At 40.7% G+C, this 23,832-nt stretch overlaps 1 protein-coding gene across 3 annotated transcripts in view; it reads left to right on the top strand.

Annotated features, from left to right (window-relative positions):
- The window catches only part of LOC122804862, a 1,319,203-nt gene that overhangs the window by 1,037,662 nt on the left and 257,709 nt on the right, over positions 1-23,832 (top strand). For all 3 annotated transcript variants that reach the window (XM_044075030.1, XM_044075029.1, XM_044075028.1), the window contains one exon: positions 171-2,005. In XM_044075030.1, coding sequence (XP_043930965.1) covers positions 228-2,005 — 1,778 coding nt within the window. In that variant the 5' untranslated portion in view covers positions 171-227. The remainder of the gene's footprint in view (positions 1-170; positions 2,006-23,832) is intronic.

Below are 23,832 nucleotides of genomic sequence, written 5' to 3'. Positions count from 1 at the left end.
AATTTTTTGTATAATTTATTCAGCCCCAGTACACATTTCTTTTTGTACTTTGTATATCGCAGAATAACTTTTTGATTTTGTACATGCTATATTTTATTGACATATAAGTCACTTCATATTTTGTGTTCTGTTACAAAGAATAAAATGATATTGTTTTGTTTATTTCATAGGATTCTTGGATTCATAGGTCCCTAATAAACAAAGAAGGAGGGATTTTTTCTGTTTCAATGTCAGGCATCAGAACTGCACCATGTAACTATCAAGCAGCAGGATCCACCACTACCTGTGGCATGGACACTGATCATCGAACAGATGTTCTGCCAGCACATTTGTCAGTGTTACAAAATCAGATGAGAGCAATTTCATGTACAAATGTTATGACATATAAACATTTTGATGAGCAACAGGACCAATATAGGATAAATCCAGGCTCACATGATGCTGTACGGCTCAGAAATATTGGCCTGGGCTATTTCTCTAATAATAATATACACCCTCAAGGTGCTAATGAGAATCCATGGTCATCAGAGCAACACCATATGATAAGTACACCTTTCAACACTACAGAAGCTCGACTGTATCATAGTTTGGAGAACCTACACTGGTCAGCTGTTGCAGATTCAAGACTACACGCTACTAATGCTCCATACAGATGTATGGACAGTGAGTTCCTGTTTCATTGGAAAGATGACAGTCATGGTTATGAAGAGTCAACACATAAATCTCATGTCCAAAGTGTGGTGCAGGTACAAGGAAACAGCCCAAATGTACTTAAACAGACAACTGTCCAACAGGACAATTCTCACCTTGCTAAGGTGCCACAGTGTCATGTTTCTCCAGCAGGTGACAGAAAGGCTGGCAGAGATATTAAAACAGAGTTAAGGGAGAGACTTAGACATCCCACCTTTAAGGCCATCGACTCCAGTAAGGTAATCTGTTGCAGTGGCTCTTTAACTAATCATGCCATGAAGCAGGGCACAGAAAACAGCACATGCAGGAACTGTAACAAAATCTGCTTAGGAAACTGTTCAGAAGCACCTGTGATGACTGCTGCTCAGGCACACAGCACCCCAGCCATAAAGCAGAGACTCACCTCCCTTTACAGATTAACAAGCCCTGAAGAGATCAAGCAGGAGGCGATTCGAAGACTTCAGCTTAGAAGACAAAACAGCAGCCCAAACCTTAACCTCCGCTATGAAAAATTTGGTAAAAATGTAGTCAAGTCTAGAACAACAGAATCTTTGCAAGAGAGTGAAATCAAGGGTGAACTTTCACACCGATCAGAATTAGCAGCAGACATGAAGAAATTCTCCAAAGGGAGAGTATACATACCTACCTTTGAGGAGTTCAAGAAAATGAGAAATAAAGGTGGTGCCCTCACTAACAGCTATAAAAAAAGTGGTCAAAACGTAAAGGAGCAAACTTCTACAGATAGACACACAGTTGAGGGAGAAAACAGGAAAGAATATCAGACACTAAAAAATCATTTGTTTACAAACGAACACTTTAGCAACATAGAGAGTGACAACATTTTAGAGGAGACTGATGAACAACTTCATAGCAACAGGAGTCAGTTCTCACCTACACATTACTGCAGTAATCAAAATGTTTATGGCAGTATTAACTGCAGTAACCGGGATAAGCCGAAAGACACAACAACAACAACAACACTTCAAAGTGCAGGCCAGAGTACTGGTTTCAGGCAAAAAGAAGATACTGATGGTGTGTCATCCCCAATATGCACAAGCCCTGTTCCCAGATCACCTTTACAGGTAGCAACTACTGTTTGTAGAGGAAATGACATCATAAGCCAGCAGCACAGTACAATGGACAAGAAATATGGCAAGACGTTTAGTTTTTCAGAACATTCACAGACTAGTGAAGCATCATCGACTTGTTGTCATTCACTATTACTCGATACTCCAGATCTTTCCAGTTATGGAGCAACACTACAGAAAATGAAGGATGGAATTATTGGCTCAGCATTAGATCTAATCAAAAAAAGGTACCATGCTCATTTATATACTACTGAGACTGCATGTTATTATGTGTATGCATGTCTATACTTAGAAGGATTAATATGTGCCTACATATATGTTTTACATAGCTAGATAAAAAGGTACATATGAGTGTATGAAAAACTGTATGTATGTGTCTGTGAAAGTGCACACAAGCTACACACGTGCACACACGTGCATGCATGCACGAGCACACACACACACACACACACACACACACACACACACACACACACACACAAACACACACATTCCTATTATATATACAACATGCCAGACAGCAATGAATGCAGAAACTAAATAGACAAAGTAAACAGATGGGGAAGATGCTAGAAAATAATGATGCAGGGACTTAAAGCAGAAAGTCATATATATTAATATCTACTCCCGAGGCGATAAAATACCAGACACGGTGGTTTTGTCACAACAGGATTACCTGGCACTTGTTCAGTGAGTCAGTGACCAAGACAATTTACACTGGAAATCACAAACAGAACATGCAGACTACTTTCCTTCAGTGTGGAGGTTGAAGTGTAGAAGTGATTTTTTTTTAATTATTAGAGTAACAGAGATATGCTGATAAAACAAGGTGTGATTTCTATAGAAGCCACTGGTAAGATTATCCCATTTTGTAGGAATTTTATAAATCAGGTTAATCAGAACAGGACGAGATGAAAAAGGTCAAAGGAGGTACTCATAACAGGTAATTTTCATCTTCCATATTTGATCTGGCACATCACAGTCTCTGTTTTTTAACCAGGTGTAGACCCAAGACCCAGTCTGTTACTCTGTCATGCATACAGTTTTGAGGAAGCTAGTATTACATATATTTTGAGGAGGGGTGAGGTAATATTATGGTAGTTATGAGAAATCCAGAACCAGAGGACACCAAAAATCCCAAAGTTTTTATTACAAAATGTGGTTACCTGTCTTTAAATATCAGAGATAAACCACACAATGATGCTATCCAAATTTAAATGCTTTACTATGATAGTGGTGACCCAACTATGGCCTAGAAAACAGAGAACTTACATAATTAATAAGCATAATCAGTGATCTGATGAGGTAGAACAAGGGACTGAATACTTGGACTCCCAAGTATTTTTATCTGTTATCACAGTCTATGTTTCTGTGTAAAGATCTAGTAAACTAATCAGCTTACAGTTCCTTTAAGCAAAGAAGGAATGAGGAAGGGAAACTCATACATTTTAATTCCCAAAGGAAAGCAAAATAAAATACAACAACATAATTAGAATATTAAGGTGAAAAAGATGGCCTTAAGGAAATAAAAAGAAACATAACTTGGTAACCATGCAATAGTGTGCATGAATTAAAAGGAACATTTTGAAAAAGCAGCCAAGACATAAGAAAATCAGAAAAAGAACCACAACAACCCTAATAAAAGAAGATGATGCATTGTTTGCATTTATTTATGAATAGACAAACTTTAGTGACTTGAACAATAAGACTCGAGGTGAAAAAGGATGTATATAGATGGAGACACAGAATATCACTCCTGTTTTGACTTAATGGATGTTTTTACTACTTAGACCAAAGAAGATCAAGAAAAGGGATCAAAGCTGATCAACACAGCAGAGCATCAAAGATTTAGGGTACACATGGGCACAGGAATTGTTGCTACTGAAGGAAGTCGTCAGCAGCATGGGATTATGTAAAGGAGGCAAGAAGAGAGGAACAGGGGTCAGTACATAGATCAGTATGAGAGACTTATCCCCTCTGTTTGAGATGCCAGAAGGAAAGAACTAAGAATCTATAAATAGCTAATAGGAGAGAACAAAGCAGTGTGGTATAGCATTTATATTAGTGTACATCAGTGTAGAGTAACATCAGCAATGTGGCGTAGTATTCTCCTGAGTAAATATTAGTACAGAGTGAAGCTAGCAAAGTGATGTAGCATTCTGTGTACTGCACAATAGTACACAGTAACACAAGCAGGGTAGTATAGCATTTACATTAGTGTACATCAGTGTAGAGTAACATCAGCAATGTGGTATAGTAGTCTCCTGAGTAAATATTAGTACAGAGTGAAGCTAGCAAAATGATGTAGCATGTGCACAATAGCACACAGTAACACAAGCAGGGTGGTATAGCATTTACATGAGTGTACATCAGTGCAGAGTAACACCAGCAATGTGGTATAGTATTCTTCTGAGTGAATATTAATGCAGAGTAATGCTAGCAGTGGGATGTAGCATTCCCTGTAGTGTACAGTAGCGCACAGTAACACTAGAAGTGTGGTATAACATTTACCTTGGTGTACAGTAGTACAGAGTAACACCAGCAATGTGGAATTCCTGAGTGTATTTTGGTACAGAGTAATGTTAGCACTGTGAAGTAGCATTCTCTGTAGTGTTCAGTAGAGCACAGTAATTCCAGCAGTGTGGTATAACATTTACCTGAGTGTACATTAGTAGACAGTAACACCAGCAGTCTGGTATAGCATTCTCCTGAATGTATATTAATGCAGAGTACTACTAACAGTATGATGTAGTATTCCCTGCTGTACACAGTAGAGCACAGTAACAACAGCAGCGTGATATAACATTTACTTGAATGTACATTATTGCAGAGTAACATCAGCAATGTGGAATAGTATTCTCTTGAGTGTATATTAATACAGAGTAATGCTAGCAGTATGATCTAGCATTCTCTGTAGTGTGCAATAGTGCACAGTAATTGCAGCAGCATGATATAACTTTTACTACAGTGTACATTAGTGAAGGGTAACACCAGTGGTATGCTGTAGTTTTCTCCTGAATGCATATTAATAGAATAATGCTAGCAGTGTAATATATTATTCCCTGTAGTGTATAGTAACACCAACAGTGTGATATAGGATTTATCCGAGTGTACATTAGTGCAGAGTAACACCAGCAGTGTGGTATACTATTCTCCTGAGTGTATATTAGTGCAGAGTAATGCTAGCAGTGTGATATGGCATTATCTGTAGTGTACAATTGTATGCAGTAGCACCAGCAATGTGGGATAGTATTTACCTGGGTGTACAATAGTACAGAATAACACCTGTAATGTGGTGTAACACTCAGGTAAATACTATACTACCAGTAATATGGTATGACATTTATCTGAATGTACAATAGTGGGGAGTAACACCAGCAATGTGGCATATTATTCTCATGAATGTATATTAGTACAGAGTAATGCTTGCAGTGTGATGTAGCATTTTCTGTAGTGTACAATAGTGCACAGTAATTCCACCATTGTGGTATTATAGCATTTACCTGATTGCACATTAGTGAAATGTAATACCAGCAGTATAGTATAGTATTTTCCTGAATGTGTATTAATGCAGAATAATGTCAGCAGTGTGCTGTAGCATTCAGTAAAGAGTACAATAATGCACATTAATTCCAGCAGTGTGGTGTAGCATTTACAAGAGTTATCATTAGTGCAAGGCAACACCAGCATGGTGATGTATCTTTTACCTGAGTGTACATTAGTACAGAGTAAAATCAGTGGTGTAGGATACTATTTTTCCCAAGTATAAATATTAGTACAGAACAATGCCAGCAGTGTGATGTAGCTTTGTCTGCCATGTACAACTCTGCATAGTAATTCCAGCAGTGTGGTGGTATAGCATTTACCTGAGTGTACATTATTGGAGAGTAATACCAGCAGTATAGTGTAGTATTTTCCTGAATGTGTGCTAATATAGAGTAATGCCTGCAGTGTGATGTAGCATTCTATATAGTGTACAGTAGTACACAGTAATTTTAGCAGTGTGGTATAGCATTTACCTGAGTTAACATTAACGCAGAGTAAAATCAGTGGTGTAGTATATTATTTTCCCAAGTGTATATATATATATATATATATATATATATATATATATATATATTAGTACAGAGTGATGCTAGCAGTGTGGTGTAGCAATGACTGCACTGTACAACTATGCATAGTAATTCCAGCAGTGTGGTATAGCATTTACTGGAGTGTACATTAGTGGAGAGTAACACCAGCAGTATGGTAGTATGGTATAGTATTTTCCTGAATGTATATTAATGCAGAGAAATGCCAGCAGTGTGATGTAGCATTCTATCTAGTGTACAGTGGTGCACAGTAATTTTAGCAGTCTGGTATAGCATTTACCTGTGTTTAGATTGGTGGAGAGTAACAGCAGCTGTATGGTATATTATTCTCTTGAGTGTATATTAAAGCAGAGTAATGCTGGCAGTGTGATATAGTATTCTCTCTAGTATAAAATAGTGCTCAGTAACACCAGCAGTGTAGCATAGCATTCACTGTAGTATACATTAGTGCATAGTAGTACCAGCAGTGTGTTAAAACATTCTGTCTAATGTATATTAGTGCAGCGTAATGTCAGCAGCATGATATAATATTCTGCTTATTGTATGTGAGTGTAGATTAAAACAGAGTTTCAAGACAGAACAAAATGAAAGCCATATTAGAACATGTTAGCAAAGAACTGCGCAGGCCTGCAGCAAGGGAGGATGAAGTATGTAAACAGGGTATACACCAGAGAGATGGAGTGACCAGTAAGAGAAGACTGTAAGGGCAAGGAGTTTGTTGGAAAGGCAGTTAATGCGCTGGAATAAACAGTAGCCAAGCAGGTACAAACGGCAACAGGATCAAGGAGATGAGAATGAGACTGGTTAGCGAAGTGTTCACTAGGGAACAATGAGATGATTCGAGATGTGCAGGGGATTGGAGGAGCTGCAGGGAAGGATTTGAGAGCTAGACAGGGCAGTTGGTTGACTGATTAGGCATACGCTTCACAGCAGGACTACAAAACAGGATCTGAGAGAATGCCAGCAGGGAGAACAAGATAAAAATATGGAAGAAGAGGAAATGGAATAGATAATAAGACATAATAAGACATGCTGTATGTAGAGGGGAACAAGCTGTAATACACAGAAAGCAGGAGTGGCAGGTAAAGGGACATGTAATTATGTAGGAAACAAGGAGAAGGTAGTGAGAGACAAATGTGTGGAGAGTAGTTGGCTGGTGACAGGAAGCCATAATAAGGATGCAGGGACAGTCAGAGGAAGAAAGTAATGAATGGAAAGCTTAAACAGAAAAAGCCAAATGGGAGAAATATCAGAAGGAAGTCTGAGAAGAAGCTGTCAGAAGGAGAAGAAACAGAACTTGAAAAAGAGGGAGGCAGAGGAGAAAGCTGGTCAGCAGGAAGTCAGGAAGAGGAACAGCACAGGAAGCCAGGAATCAGACAAGATGTGCAGCATAGTGACTCAAGGCGCAATTAGGCATAGCATAGGGAAGCAGGATGCTGAGGGGTGAATCAGAAGATCAGAAGAAGGGGTAATAATGGTGGAGGATTCAAGTAACAGATGCATCAGGTTGGGCAGGTAACACAGGAGGGATGGAGGGGTTTACTGAAGGTGAAATGGTTCATACCTAAAGGGTCTTATAGCAGCCCAGATGGAAAATCTAGATGGAGATGCTAACATACAGCAGTACGTGAGTACTAATCACCCAACAGAAGAGAATGTAGATAAGGTAGGAAAATGTCAAGGATGCTATAGCATTTTTTCAGGGCATATGGTGTAGATAGCACTCTTAGCAGTGCTAACATTAGCAGGGGACAGTGGTCTGAGAAAAGGAAAGATCAAGCAATCCAGCTACTAGCTCTCTGAAGTGAACAGCACACAGTGCTATAGTAAGGCAGTATAGTAAATCAGAAGTAAACAATACAGAATGCCATAGTTGGATGGTACAGTACATCAGGAGTAAAGAACATGGAATATTATTGTGGGATAGTGTATTACGCACATCAGGAGTAAAGTGCATTAAATGGTGTAGCAGTTTAGAATAGTAAGTACATTATATAGCATTTTATAGCTGGGCAGTATAGTATATCAGGCATAAGTAACCTGAATTGTTATAGTGGGGCAGTGTAGTATATCAGGATTAAAGAACATGAAATGTTATAATGGGGCAGTGGTGTAAGTACAGCAGGAGTAGACAGCATGGCATGTTGTAGTGGGACCGTATAGTAAGCACATCAGAAGTAAAGTGCGTGCAATATTAGAGTGGAACAGTATAGCAAATGCATTAGGAGTAAAGTACATGGAATGTTGTGGTTGGTAGTATATTACATCAGGAGTAAAGAATGTGAAATGCTATTGTGTGGCAGTGTAGTAAGTACATCAAGAGTAAAGTGCATGGAATAGTGTAGTGGGGCAGTATAGCAAGTACATCAGGAGTAAAGTGCATGGATGTTAAAGTGTGACAGTGCAGTAATTATATGAAGAGTAAAGTGCATGGAATGTTATAGTGGGACGGAATATTATATCAGGAGTAAAGAACATGGAATGTTATAGTGGGACAGTGGAGTACATCAGGACTAAATAGCATGGAATGCTATAGTAAGGCAGTATAGAACATCAGGAGTAATGTGCACAGAATGTTTTAGTGGAGCAGTGTAGTAAGTGCATCGGGAGTAAAGTGCATGGAATTTTATGGTGGGGCAGTATAGTAAGTACATCAGGAGTAAAGTACAGAGAATGTTATAGTGGATGCAGTGCAGTACATCATGGATGGATGAGGAGCTGTAAAGCAGGGACAGACTTTATTTCTGTCTCTTTAGAGCTATGTTGTCAAATCCTGGGTTAGAAGGGAATGTTAGTATGACTATGCCTGTAAACTGTGATGTTAATGGATGGTGATTCAAAGTGTATTCATATAAAGCATAAAAAGGTAGCAAACAGAGGCACGGCTGGAGTGGAGGAGGATGCAGCAAAATAATGCAACAGATAGTGCATACAGATAAGGGTTACTGATATGTACCAAGGGAGAGGCAGAATATTTAGACATCCGCATGAATCAAAGATACAAAAATGTGTTACATAACTGAGTAAATGTGCACAGAGCAGATTAGTAGCTTGTCAAGGTTGGTAAAATGGATGTAAAATAAGAAGGGGTATACAGTAATGGAAGAAAGTAGGTTTAAAAATGGCGGTAGACTTGAATGTGTACCTGTTTAAAACACAAAAATATCTGTAGTTACTGTTAAGGTTAAGAATGCAGATGTTTTTGTGTTTTTATTGTACTTGCCAAGTAAGTGGACCCACGGATCCCCTTTTCAGACTACATTCAAGGGAATACAATTAGCAAAGTGCATCACAATAATGTTATGGTAAAAATGTGGAGCCATATATAAAGCATCTTTTTATTTCCATAGAATTATGTTTACAACACTACCATAATAAAATAGGCAGTAGAAATATAACAAATAAAAAGTCAATAAGTCTTAAACAAAGCAGATCAAGAAGTAAGAAAAGAAGGATAGGTGCTGACAGTAAATACAGTCATAAAATCAACTAACAGATCCTGACAGGCAGGAAAATACATGACAGGATCACAGTGATAAGGGCACTGATAGACCTCTGTCAGAGGCAGTCAGGTACACATGGGTAATGGTTAGCCCAGTTTAGTGAACACCAGTAGTAATACAGTATGGTTCAAACTGCCCACTGGGATATTCTAACAGTATTCATTGCAAGAGGTGGCATAAAACGTGTCCTGACATCTACACTTATTATTCTGTGATCCAGTTCCTTGAAGTGACCAACACATTAGAGATCCAGCAAAGGACTGAGGAACGGAGCAGCCAGGCAACAGCTTTCCCTCCACAGAAGAGCATGCAGCTTTTCCCTGCAAGATTACCTGGTGGAGATTAGGGGTAGGCCTGTCAGTGTAGAGGTTAGTTTTTAATGCACAGTTAGCACAGATCTGGAGGGGACACATAGCAGCATTAAAGAACTGTCTTGGAATAATATCTGCTGGTCTATCTATCTGTCTAAGGTTTCCCTACCTGCCAGGATCTGCTCTGTAAATATAAGCCTGTATCAGAATGGCTGATGCTATCCCTTCTTTTTCTTCTTCTTACTTTTTTACCTCCTTGGACAGTCTGCAGACTGGCCATTTGTCTATTTGGTGTAATTTTAAGCCTGCCTTCCTTTTTTTTGCACTGTCCCCATTCTGCATTATTGTATTGTACCTACCTTCTGAAACAGATGGCTTAACTTAAAAAGCTTACATTACAGATAGTTTCCATTAATACCATTTGTAGAAGGAGGGGGTGGTAGCCCCTTAGCCCCCTCCCATTTTAAAACTAACTAGCTAACTAACTAATAATCTTATTTGCAAAATAATTTATGCAGTAGATAGGTACTGGAAACCTCTGCAAACCATTCTTCATGTGTAACCAAACTAGAGCTCCAATTAGGCAGCTTACTAGGATAGCTGCTGCCTGTGCAGCTACCTTCACACAATTACAGTATATTTTACTCTTTGCTTTTTGTGTCTGATTCAGCCAGATGTCCCTGTACACTGCTGTCCTAGAAACATCATTCTACAGTCATATGCATGCACATATGGTCTGTAAAGTACTGCGCTGATGTGTGCAACAAAATGCTTTGTGTAAGCACCCTTTCTTTGAATCCCTGTTATTTATCAGTGTGTACAACACAATGCTCTGAGTAAGCATCCTTTATTTGAATTCCTCTAATGTATCATTGTGTGCAACAGAATGCTTTGTGTAAGCACCCTTTCTCTAAATTCTTCGTATATATCAGTATTATACTTAATTACACATCAGGTATTCAGTTTGCACACTGTGTATAAAACTTGTACACTGTGCAATACCATCTTGTATCCTTCCCATTTTGCATAAAGTTTTCTTTGCATCATTTAACAAACATTTTTTTTCATATTTAAAGCACTTATACTTGACAAGATCTCTCGTTTTAAAATTAGCATAAGATGCAGCAAAGCAGAAAATGCATTAGTGGGTAGTGGCCTGAATGACATACTTTAAAAGGATTGACATTGGCCTTGTATCTTTATTCTTTACCACTCCCCTACTGAGATTTCAGGGGATCTAGTATATGAACTCAAGTATTATTTGCTAGAGTTCCAGGAACTCGCTGATAATCACTTGAGAACGCATGCACTCAGGTCACGCCACAATAAGTACAAATATGACAATGTCATTGTCCATGTTGGTGTGAATGACCTGAGACATACCTCCCTGGACTACATGAAAAGAGACATGGAGGAGCTCTCCGATCTTGTATCCCAGGCAGGTATGACCCCAACCCTGAGTAGCATCCTGCCATCACCCAGAATGATACCACATCCAGAATGACTTCAACAATTGGCTAAGCTTCTGGTGTCATTCTAAGGGGATCCAGTATTTGTCTGCCTGGGACGACATGATCGACAGACCATGATGCTTTGCCAGAGATGGCCTGCACCTGTCGCCCTTAGGATTCCGGATACTGGCTAAGGCTCTTGCCACCCCTATAGAGCCTTTTTTAGACAAGGTTCAAATGACAAATTCACCACTGTAACAGGTACAAGCAAGCAAAACCTGAGGGTAATACTACTCAATGCTAGAAGTCTAAACCTCAAAATGCACTCACTTGAGACACTCCTTAAAATGGAGAACATTGACATCTGTGCAGTGACAGAGACCTGGTTCAAAGCTCCAGAGAGCACCCCTGCATTACCAGGCTACAATTCATACCACACCTTTTGGCCACCTAACCCAGAACGAAGCACTAAAGGCGGAGGCGTGTCCATATTCATTAAGGATATCCACACCTCCAGGCTAGTTGCACAGCATAATGCATCCGAAATTATCCAAGTGCAACTAACTCTGGGCAAGACTGCAATCCAAATTGTAGCTTGCTACAGACCCCCCACCATGCCCCAGGATTCCCATTCCTCATTTCTTGATACACTGGAAATTATTAGGGTACAACCCAACACCCTAACAATGGGCGATTTCAACTACCCACCATTAACTGGGAAAACTACTCATGTGCCAATTCTTTTGCTCAACGTTTTCTAGAATTCATAAATTCCAATGCCTTGGATCAGCTTGTTCACACCCCCACCAGGGGCAGCAATATCCTAGACCTGGTCATTACCAACATGGGAAACCGGTGTTCCACACCAGAGGTCAATTCCTCGTTGGTCAGATCTGACCACAAGCTAATCAGCCTAGACATCCACATCCCACCCCCACCCCCAGTTAGGGAAACCATTGTAAAACACTTCTCCAAAGCCAACTTCACACTTCTTAAGACAGAAGTGGCAAACTTCATGACACCCATGTAGATAGACAATAGAGGTATGACTGCTGAATCCTACACAAATGCACTTTATAAGCACTTACACGAGTCCATGGATCATGCTATCCCTAATACAACCAAGATGTTATCCTCCAAAAAAAGGAAGCCAATCTGGTGGTCCTCTGCCATAAACAAACTCTACAACAGAAGAAAGAAACTGTTGCAAAAAAGAGTAAAATCCCATGACTGGAGGATCTCCCTGGTCAACCTCAGTAAGGAGCTGAGAGCCATCATAAAATCCTCCAAAGCTAGTTACGAAAACAAAATTGTCACTGACTCTAAAGATAACCACAAAGCATTCTATAGCTATGTCAAGAATCTCAATGGGAACACTCAGATCTGCTCTGAGTTACAGCACAATGGCACTAAATATACAGAACCAACTGATATTGCCAACATCCTGGCAGATAGGTTCAGTGCTACCTTTACCCCCCTCACACCCCCTAGAGGGCCCATCTCTATACCGAAAGAATGCAAAGTTCCTATAATCACGGCTGCAGAGGTAAAAAACACACTCTCCAAAGCCAAGAACACAGCATCCATGGGACCTGACAATATCCCAGGCTGCATTCTACATGAACTACAGAATGAACTGGCACCCTACCTAAGTACCATGTTCAATCATAGCCTCACCTCAGGCTTTGTACCCACTGAATGTCGCACTGCGACAGTTATCACACTCCACAAAGGGAGAGCCACGACGGACCCCAGGAACTACCACCCCATTAGCCTGACGAGCCTGGTCTGCAAGGCCATGGAACGTATCATCGTGGAACTCATAAACAAAGACATTGGTAATCTCCAAACTCTGGACCCTACCCAGTTCGGATTTGTAAAAGGCAGATCATGTCTCCTAAACCTGATTGACTTCTTTGAAGCAGTCACCAAAGCCATAGATGAGGGTAAAGTGGCTCACACAGCTTATCTAGATCTCGCCAAGGCTTTCGACACCATCCCTTTACTCTGGAATTATAGATAAGCTCACTAAACTAGGTATAAATCCCTATGTCACAAGATGGTTTGCCAACTGGCTCATGGACAGAACCCACACTGTGAAAGTAGCGGATTCCAAATCTGACTTCAGACCAGTGACAAGTGGAGTACCACAGGGTTCAGTCCTGGGTCCTCTCCTGTTTGGTATCTACTTCTCTGAAGTGCAGGCTAACACAGAAGGTCTTTGGCTAACAAAGTTTGCAGATGACTGCAAACTAGGAGCCATAATTGAAACTCTTAATGATGTGGACATACTACAAAAGGGCCTCACTGAGACAGATACCTGGTGTCAAAGCCACGGCCTAAAACTCAATGCCAAAAAGTGTATTGACATCCCCTTTGGTAAAAACTCTGTACCCATGAACTACCACATAGCTGGTAGTCTACTTAATGCCGAAAATGTGATAAGAGACCTTGGGACACAGTTGGACAGTAGTCTCTCCTTTGATAATCACATCGCCACAGTGGTTAGGAAATCCTTCTACATGGCTCATCTCATCACAAAAGGATTCTCATCCAGAAAAAAAGAGGTAATTGTTCCCTTCTACTCATCACCGCCCGTTTTGGTATGTACCTCACAAGACATCTACAACAACTGGAAAGACCACAGAAATACCTCACAAAGAGGATTACTAGCCTCAAACAGATGCCCTACGCAGACCGTCTCAAAAAACTACAGCTTTACTCCATCGCATATTGCCTACTCAGGGGCGATCTCTGCCTAACATACAAAGCTATGTCAAACCCAGAGCTGTTGGACATGCTCCACTTAAAGAAATCCAAATCCCTCCGAGCTACACGCTATAGGGACCTAAACCTTGTCACCACAATAAACAGAACATGCTGGAGGGATAGATTCCTGTCCCAGAGACTTCCCATACTCTGGAACAGACTACCTATCTATGTCAAACAGAGCTCCTCATTAGCACTCTTCAAGAAAATCTTGATGATTGGATGGGAGATAGGAAATTCACCCCAGGGATCACTTCTGTGGCTCTGCTCGACTATGTGATGAATGTGGTGTGGTGCAAGTGTTTACCTTCTCCTCTTAACTATCCAGTCCAGTCTTGGGTGAAGAGAGCTTTGCATCTAGTTTGGTTATATAAGTGCATCTCTCACAGGTTGTAGTGTTGGATGGTAGGAGGAGAGGGTTGTCTGTGTACATGAGGCAATTGCTGCATTGCCCCAAGATGCCCAGATTCATCAGGTAGACAGGAGAAAACACAGGGAGCTGACCCTTAGACATGCCTGGATAGGTGCTTATTTACTAAGTACTAAAAACTGTTTTCCTCTAGACAAGTGAGGAGAGTTGAGTGCTGTAGTAATTTGTAGCTTATTTAGTGCTTACAGTGAGTTCTGAACAAGTGCTGAGTGGAAAGAAACAGATTTGAGTACTGAAACTAGAAAAATTGCTAATTCTAAGATGCAAAATTAAGCTAGAAGACTTCCCTCCAACACAGAAAGGCCTGGGGGCTCAGAAGCTTACAAACAGTCCTGGATACAGCAAATCTGTATCTGGACTAGACAACTTATAGGAAAGGCAGGAAACAAGCTTAGAAATTTTTTTTTTGTAACGGGGAAAGGAGGAGCAGAAGCTAACTGGGTTGGCCTTCTCAAATGTTCTCCCTGGAATAGGTAGAATGAGGTAATGACACTAGACTGGGAGGAGTGTGCCAGATCAAATTTACAGTAGGGGCGGGCAACTGCAAAGCAACCAAGTATAAAAACAGGATACCGAGAGAGAGGGAGGGTGGGAAACAAAAATCAGAACAAACAAACCCAACCAGATGCTTAACAATTGTAGAAAATTCTACTTTATACCTCACACACATTGAGTAAAATAAAAGTGCTATAAATAACTCATAAAGAAGCAAAAAACAGGATACTTAATGTTATATATCTCAGATTTTAGCTCAGAGCCCTTCTTCCGACTTCCTCTGATTAGCTCAGTGTGAAATGGCCGAAACAGTCACAAGTTAACTTCTTAAGTAACAAAATTGAAACCTGAAACAACTTTAAAAAAAGCTTGAAAGAACCAATGAGGTGCTCATTCCAAGGTGTAGTCCAGGCAATCCCAGTCTGCCAATGACCACAAACAATTCACTCTCACTAAAATGCTATACTGGCCTTGGCTAAGCTATGATGACCTGAGACATGTGCTCAGACACACAGCCTCTAATAACAAACAACTAGTCCCAAAACACAAGCCTGGGTATGGACAATGCTACATTACCAACACTACTTAGGTAGAAAAAAACTGCAGAAATGTTTAAACAGATAAAGGATCAAGGAGACTCTAGAGAATAATTTTAAATGCATACAAGTTACATGATACACTCCAACAGGATATCAGAACAAACAAACCCAACCAGATGCTTAACAATTGTAGAAAATTCTACTTAATACCTCACACACAGTGAGTAAAATAAAAGTGCTATAAATAACTCAGAAAGAAGCAAAAAACAGGATACTTAATGTTATATATCTCAGATTTGTTAGCTCAGAGCTCTTCCTTCGACTTCCTCCGATTAGCTCAGTATGAAATATTTGTGTTTTAAAAAGTATTGGTAAAGTTGCTTGTGTTAAAATGTATCAACAGTGTTTTCTGCTGGACAGAAAAGAAATGTACAGGCATTATTGTAACTGTTTAAATGTATACATTGTAGCAGCATATACTGGAAGAGAAGAGGTTAAGCTAATTGACTTTGAAAAAAATATTCTTAAAATTAAATTACTTTATGGGTTAGGCCATAAAGATGTTATCCCACAGTTATGAAGGGAGCCAGAGACACAATGCATGTGCTAGAGAATAGTTTGTAGCTCCTTGAACTAGTCCATTACTTTAAAGTCTGAGGTTAATACAGGATTAGAAATGACACAAGACACCAAGGCTCAAACTTAACAATTTATTAAACAAAAACTTACTAAATAAAAAGTAAAACTAATACTGGATAAACAAAAAAACTAATAGATCATGTACTTACAAGCATATGCATAAACAAAATCATATTTGCCACTGATAGGGAGACTTCAATCCTATCCAGTGCAGCTATCTGTTCAGTCAAGGCAAGGCCGACACTGGCAAAATGTCTCTAAGCTCAGTTCAGGCTGGTGCTGTGATCAAATCTGGATGATGATGATTTCCATCTTAGCCTTTGAGCTTTTTATAGTGTTGAACAAACAACAGGGTCAACAGGTTCAACTAATGACATATTGATCACAAGATCATCATGAGTTGATGGAATATTTTAGAAAATTACAGATCATTTCCTAAGTTGTAAACAAGTCTCGTAATGTCTGGTCTTGTGCCTTACGTCCCTTTTTCAAAGAACAGTTAACTCACAAACTTGTGATATAGTTCCTCCTTGAAATCCCCACATTCTGGTAAACATCTTTTAAGCTGATAAACAACTTATAGGTTAACAAAAGTTCAGTAATACCAGTAATCAGTGAGCAAGGCCTGCTCTTAAGCATATTGTATTGTTACAATATTAGCAGCATATAGTGAGGTAGTGGCATGTTAGATCTAGCAATAATCAATCTAGCAATAATTAAACATACACAGTGATATGTGGCTCGAGGCATAACAAAAACTGGTAGACTGTGTGGATCCATCACAGGCCACCCCTTGCATTGAGCAACGTATGCTGTGTATCCCTTATAAGAGTTAAAACTGACAAAATCAATTTGTACCTTCTCATCACTTTACAGTAAATGCAGCATGATATTAAGCAAAATAACAATGAAACTATTGTGGTCAAAAGCAAAGGATGCATTAACAAATTAAACCACATTGAAGCCTTAGATGACCACATAAAAATATCATACCAATGTGAAACAGTTATATCCTGTATTTCATTTGCAATTTTTACAATGGTACCTTTGTCTTTAATCATTTTAATTACTGTTTGATACGCATCATTTAGTGTTTTATTTAAAAGTTGCAACACTGTTTGTCCTTCCTGCTTAATCTGTTGAAAGTCCGGGTGGACTAGAGGTGGCCATCTAAAAGTGTGTAATGGTTCTATGCTAGCATTAAATAGTTTCATAGTTTCATAGTTTAGTACTAGGCTATCTGCCCTGGGGCATTTGTAAGCCTAGCCATAGTGATGTGGCTTTTGCCACCCCATGAAATGGTACAAAAATGTACAGAATAAAATTAGAATACTGTGCCTCTGTCTAGTAGTGACACAATGAAGGTCCCCTTATATAATAGAATTACTTTACTGTGCCCCTGTCTAGCAGTGATACAGATGTGACCCCTGGGGTAAACTTACGATCTCCCATCCACTCATCAAGATTTCTCTTAAAGAGAGTCAGTGAGGGGCTCTGCCTAATATGTACTGGGATCTTGTTCCAAAGCATGGAAAGCCTCTGGGTTATGAATCTATCCCTCCAGCATGTCCTATTCATACTTGTGCCGAGGTTTAAGTCTTTAGCTCTCGTGGTCCTGATGGATTTGGATTTTTTGAGGTGGAGCATGTCCATCAGATCCTGATTGGACATGGCCTTGTACGTCAGGCAGAGATCACCTCTGAGCAGGCGGTATGCTACTGAATAGAGCTGAAGTTTCTTTAGTCTGGCAGAATAAGACATATGTTGGAGACCCTTGATCCTCTTGGTGAGGTACTTTTGTGGTCTCTCCAGCTGTTGCAGATGCCGGGTGAGGTACATACCAAATGGGGCATTGTACTCAATCATGGGTCTGATGAGGGAGGAGTATAGGGGTACAATGACATCCTTGGATCTGGATGTGAATCCCTTCATGATGAGGTGTGCAAGGTAGAATGTTTTACTAACCACTTTGGCAACGTGGGTGTCAAATGAGAGGTCACTGTCAACTTGGGTCCCTAGGTCTCTGATTACTTTTTCCGTACTCAGTGGGTTGCTGTCTATGTGATAATTTGTGGGTACTTTGTTTTTCCCAAAGGGGATGACTATACATTTTTTGGCATTTAGTTTAAGGCCGTGACTCCGCACCAGTTGTCCGCTTCTGTGAGGCCTTTTGTAGGATGTATGTATCCACTGGTGTATCGACTATGGCACCTAGTTTGCAGTCATCTGCGAACTTTGTCAGCCACAACCCTCCCATGTTTGCTTTAACATCTGAGAAATAAATGCCGAACAAGAGGGGTCCCAGGACAGATCCCTGTGGGACACCACTTGTCACTGGCTTTGAGTCTGACATTGCTCCAGCAATTTTAACTTTATGGGTTCTGTCCTTTAGCCAGTTTGCAACCCATCTAGTGACATAAGGGTTTACGTTTAAGCTGTTGAGCTTATCTATGATGCCTGAGTGGGGTATTGTGTCGAAGGCCTTAGCCAAGTCCAGGTAGGCTGTATGGACTGCTTTGCCCTCATCAATGGCTCTAGTGACTGTTTCGAAAAAGTCAACCAGGTTCAAAAGGCAGGATCTGCCCTTTACAAAGCCGAACTGGGTGGGGTCAAGTGTCTGTAGGTCCCCTATGTCTCTTTTTATGAGTTCCATAATGATTCTTTACATAGCTTTGCAGACCAGGCTGGTTAAGCTTATGGGGTGGTAGTTCCCAGGGCCTGTAGAGGTACCCCCTTTGTGGAGTGGGACCACTGTTGCTGTACGCCAGTGTTCAGGTACATATCCTGTAGTAAGGCTAAGGTTAAATAGCATTTTTATGTGCGGGTTTAGCTCCTCTTGGAGTTCACATAGCACGCAACCCGGGATACCGTCAGGTCCCATTGATGCTGTGTTTTTAGCTTTGTTGAGGGTGGTTCTCACTTGGACATCTCAGATGACAGGGAGATTACATTCAGCTGGGATAAGTATTTCTTCTTTTGGGGGTGAGGGAGGGGAGAAATTTGCACTGAACCTGTCAGCCAGAATGTTGGCAATATCTGTGGGTTCAGTGTATTTTTTGTTGTTGTGAACTAACTCTGAGCATATCTGAGGGTATCCGCCCAGGTTTCTAACATAGCTGAAGAAGGCTTTGTGATTATCTTTAGTGTCCTTAGCGATTTTTCTCTCAAAGTTGGCCTTGGATGTTTTTATGAGAGAACGTAGTTTTCTGCTAATGTTGATCAGAGATGTCTTCCCTTTATGGGATTTTGCTCTCACGTGCAGTAGCTTCCTTCTTTTGTTATACAATTTGTTAATGGCTGAGGTCCACCAGACAGGACACTTGCCTTTGGTGGAGAGGGACTTGGATTTATTTGGGATTGCATGATCCATGCATTCTTGGAGATGTCCATAGAAAGCATTTGTGAAGGATTCGGCATTGTGGGATGTGGTATCCACTGGCCCAGTGGGCTTAAAGGATACCATCTCAGTCTTAAGAAGAGTGAAGTCTGCTTTTGAGAAGTTTTTCACTGTGGTCTTTTGTGCTGGGGGTGGAGGTGGGATATGTATATCCAGGGTGATTAGTTTGTGGTCAGATCTCACTAGTGAGGGGTATACCTCGGTGTGGAGCATTTTGTCCCCATGTTTGTGATGATCAGGTCTAGTATATTATCTCCCCTAGTGGGAGAGGTGACTAGTTGTTCCAGTGCATTTGAATTTATGAATTCCAGGAACCTTTGGGCTAGGGTGTTAGGGCTAGAATAATGTACCCAATCTATGTTTGGGTAGTTGAAGTCTCCCAGTATGATGGTATTTTGTGATACATTCATATCCTCCAATGTCTTCAGGAAGGCTAAGTGGGGTTCCTGAGATTGGGAGGGTGGTCTGTAACATGCTACCAGTTGTATAGCAGTTTTGCCTATGGTTAGTTGCACCTGTATGGTCTCTGATACTTCATGTGTTGCTACTAACCTGGAGGTGTGGGTGTCCTTGATGAATATGGACACTCCCCCTCCCTTTGTGGTTCGGCCCGGGTTTTGGGGACGAAAAGCATGATACGAGGTATAGCCTGGTAGCACTGGGGTGCTCTCAGGAGCCTTGAACCAGGTTTCAGTTACTGCACAGATGTCGATGTTCTCCATGCTGAGGAGTGCATCAAGTGCCTGCATCTTGAGATTTAGACTTCTGGCGTTGAGCAGCATTACCCTTAGTTTTTTCCATTTTTGTTTTCTAAGGAGGTGGGTTTGTCTTTTGAGCCTTGCCTAAAAAGGCACTATGGGGGTGGCAAGAGCCTTAGCCAATATCCGGAAGCCCAGTGGTGACAGGTGTAAGCCATCCCTTGTGAAGCAGCGTGGCTTGTCCAACATGTCATCCCAGGCAGACAGACATTGGATCCCCTTAGAATGACACCAGTACTTGAGCCAATTATTAAAACTGATCATCTTGTCTTTGTATTGTGGCATCATTCTTGGTGAGGGCAAGATGCTGCTCAGGGTCAGGGTCATACCAGCCTGGGCTACATAATCGGAGAGCTCCTCTATGTCTCTTTTCATGTAGTCCAGGGAGGTACATCTCAGGTCATTCATGCCAACATGGACAATGACGGAGTCATATTTGTACTTACTTTGGAGTGACCTGAGTGCGTGTGTTATGTGGTGGATCCTAGCTCCCGATAGGCAGCTCACAGTCACCCTCTCCTTGTTCAGCCTGGTAAGCGGGACATCAGTGTGTCTGATTATAGAGTCACCTATTACTAGTGTATCAGGCATGGTGTTTGGCCTTAAGGGCTGTGATTGGTTGACACACTGATTTATTGAAGTATGTGTTGCATGTGTTTTGTTTTGAGGTGGTGGATTTTTGGATGTCTGCTTTGGGAGCCTCTGTTGTTTTGGTAAGTTTTTTATTTGAGCCTCCGAGTATGTCTTTGTGTTTTTATGTGTTTGGTTTGCAGTTGTGGTAGGTCTATGCGGGACTGGGTTTGTTGTGTGTGTGGTTACCATCTCCTCCTGTCTGCTCATGCCAGCCCTGAGTTGAGAGAGTTCAGCCTCCAGTTTGGCTATATAGTTGCATCTCTCACATGTATTTGTGTTTGTTGGGAGGAGGAGAGGGTTGTCTGTGTACATGAGACAATTGTAGCATTGTCTCAAGATACCCAGATTAACCAGCTGAACTGGAGAGGACGCCAGTAATCTACCACTCGACATGCTAGAACAGTATAAGGGAGTGCTGTGCCTTTAAGGGAAGTGGATATTCACAGGGGTGGTAGGTGGATGTAGTGCTTTACTTAGTACGAGAGTGCTTACTTAGTAGAGAAGTTTTGAGAACAAGTGCTAGGCTTATAATATAGTGAGTAGTCTGATTATACTAAGAGTAGAGCTTCCTTAAGGGAAAATTTGAAGAGCAGACTTGGCGGAGCCAGAAGAAGTTTAACCTTGTTTAACCGGCACTGCGCTATGCGCATAAATGCGCAAAGCCGCGTAAATGCGGATTTTAAACAGGGAACTACAAAAGAGCTAGAAATGGTCCAAAACAACCAATTACTACAGCTCTTGTGCTGAGGTCACTTCCTACAGGGACAGGTAGGCTGCTCAAGGCTCCCCACTCCCACTGGTGAGCAAAGAAACTTCCTTCTATCCAAGTAAGGTAATGGACAACACAGGAACTACACCACAGCCCAGAATACAGCAATGCCTGTAAACTGGTCTAAACTAGTTGAGGAGAGGCGGGAAAATAAGGATTTTTTTTTGTTTTTTTGATAGAAACACACAGAAAATGCAGAAACAGTGATAAATCAGTTACACAGGCTAGCACACTTTAGTGGGCAGCCTCAACAGTTAAATGAAACAAACAAACAAACAAACTTTTGGTCAAATTCGACTAAAAAGTAACTTTAAGTGCAGATTTTAAAATAATGCAGCAGACAGCTACAAAAACAGTTTAAGCTTGTTCAGGGTAAGCTACAGAAGCTATTCCAAGTAAAAAAACAGCAAAGATACTTAAATCCAGAAAGTAGTCACTTTTCTGAGTTCTCTGTAGCTAGGACCACTCTGCAGAACCACGAGGAGCTTGCCTGAGCAGTATAGCCAGAAAAAAACGCCCAGAGGTGGATTTTAAACAGGGAACTACAAAAGAGCTAGAAATGGTCCAAAACAACCAATTACTACAGCTCTTGTGCTGAGGTCACTTCCTACAGGGACAGGTTGGCTGCTCAAGGCTCCCCACTCCCACTGGTGAGCAAAGAAACTTCCTTCTATCCAAGTAAGGTAATGGACAACACAGGAACTACACCACAGCCCAGAATACAGCAATGCCTGTAAACTGGTCTAAACTAGTCTAGGAGAGGTGGGAAAACAAGGATTATTTTTTTGTTTTTTTCATAGAAACACACAGAATGTGACGCCCATCCATCTAGTCAGTCTAATAAGTTCTCCAGTACAAAAATCAATAATTGCATGGATATTACTTTTACAGTATGCTCCACCAGTTGTGATTATCCCATCACTCCAGGCTAATTTACAGGAGGGTATCACACAAACAGTGGTATAATTTAGCTGGAAGATGTCTGTACCATTTACTACATTATGTAAGCATGGGTGAGGCTTCCTTTTCACCATCATGCATACTCACCCCTGGGTCCAGGTTTCACAACCTGCCACATCAATGGGTACATCATTATACTCAATCAAAGTAGATTCAATTTGAGGTACCCACCAATTATTTCCAAATTGCAAGGGCAATGTAACAAATGGACAGACTTGCTTTGTCCCTTTTTTACTAGCAAGATAGTCAGAAGTCAGTATACAAGTCTTATTTTCACATGCAAAATCTATTGGCTTTAACCAATTATATAGTTACAGTTCCCTTTGCCAATGGGCTGCCTTTTTCGCCCCCCCAAGTTTGAGTGAATTGCAAATATTGCTGGTTGGCAGCCAATTGAGATAAGATACAAAAGGTCTGATTTACTTCTGCTGTGAGGTTATTTAAAATCTGTTCTGTATATGTATTTGTATGTTCAATCCACCTCCACAAGACAGTTTGAGTTAAAATACCAAATACAGTTCTTTGTCCCAGCTCGGGATCATGGTGTGCTAGTAGCTTAAAGGCCATATTTAGGTCAGTGCCCAAACAGCTCAATTTGCTACGTAGGGTATCTATATCTACACTGTTTAGGAATCCAGTCCCTGTTCCGACTGCACCTAGTGTAGTACCAAGAATACCTGTAACATCATGTTTATTCCTTTTATATTTGTAATGTTTGTATTTGATATGCAAAGAATTAACCGGCCATAATTGTACAATTTTACAATGTGGATACCTGGTAGCAATATCAACTGCTGACATGTTAACTATCATTTTAATACGTTGTATAACTCTAGCACTACTTACAGTTTTACATCCTCTTGTATACCTTACCACATGTTTCAGACCATCAAATACAGTTGAACTATTGTCCATGGCATATATTTCCATACTCGGAGATAGGGTTTCCGCGGTGTCATTTTCCCTTTGAAATTCAGCTATGTAGGAGGAATCTAATGGAGACTTGGCTAGAGGAAATCCCGACTCATTTAGCCTTTGGTATAAACCTCCAAAAGGGTTGGAAACACATTTTTCAGGATGTCTATCACAGTTCAGTCTACATACAGTTGTAATGTTCTCCGTCTGAGTGATGTTCCAAGTTAAGGCAGGTTTAGGTGTCACTGCATATAGATGATCTCCCAATTTCCAATAAAAATCACAGTCTGCCATTAAATTTGCAACATCTTCCTCTTCGAATAGAGGGATAGGACCAAGACAGTCATATGTCCCATCTAAGTGTTGTCATCGGAAAAGGTTGGCACCTTCCCAA

Source organism: Protopterus annectens, chromosome 6.part0 (genome assembly GCF_019279795.1).
Source record: "Protopterus annectens isolate FY-2018-M chromosome 6.part0, PAN1.0, whole genome shotgun sequence".
In the NCBI taxonomy this organism is placed as follows: domain Eukaryota; kingdom Metazoa; phylum Chordata; order Ceratodontiformes; family Protopteridae; genus Protopterus; species Protopterus annectens.
Note: the sequence above shows the minus strand (reverse complement) of the source record. Positions and strands in the feature narration are given on the sequence as shown.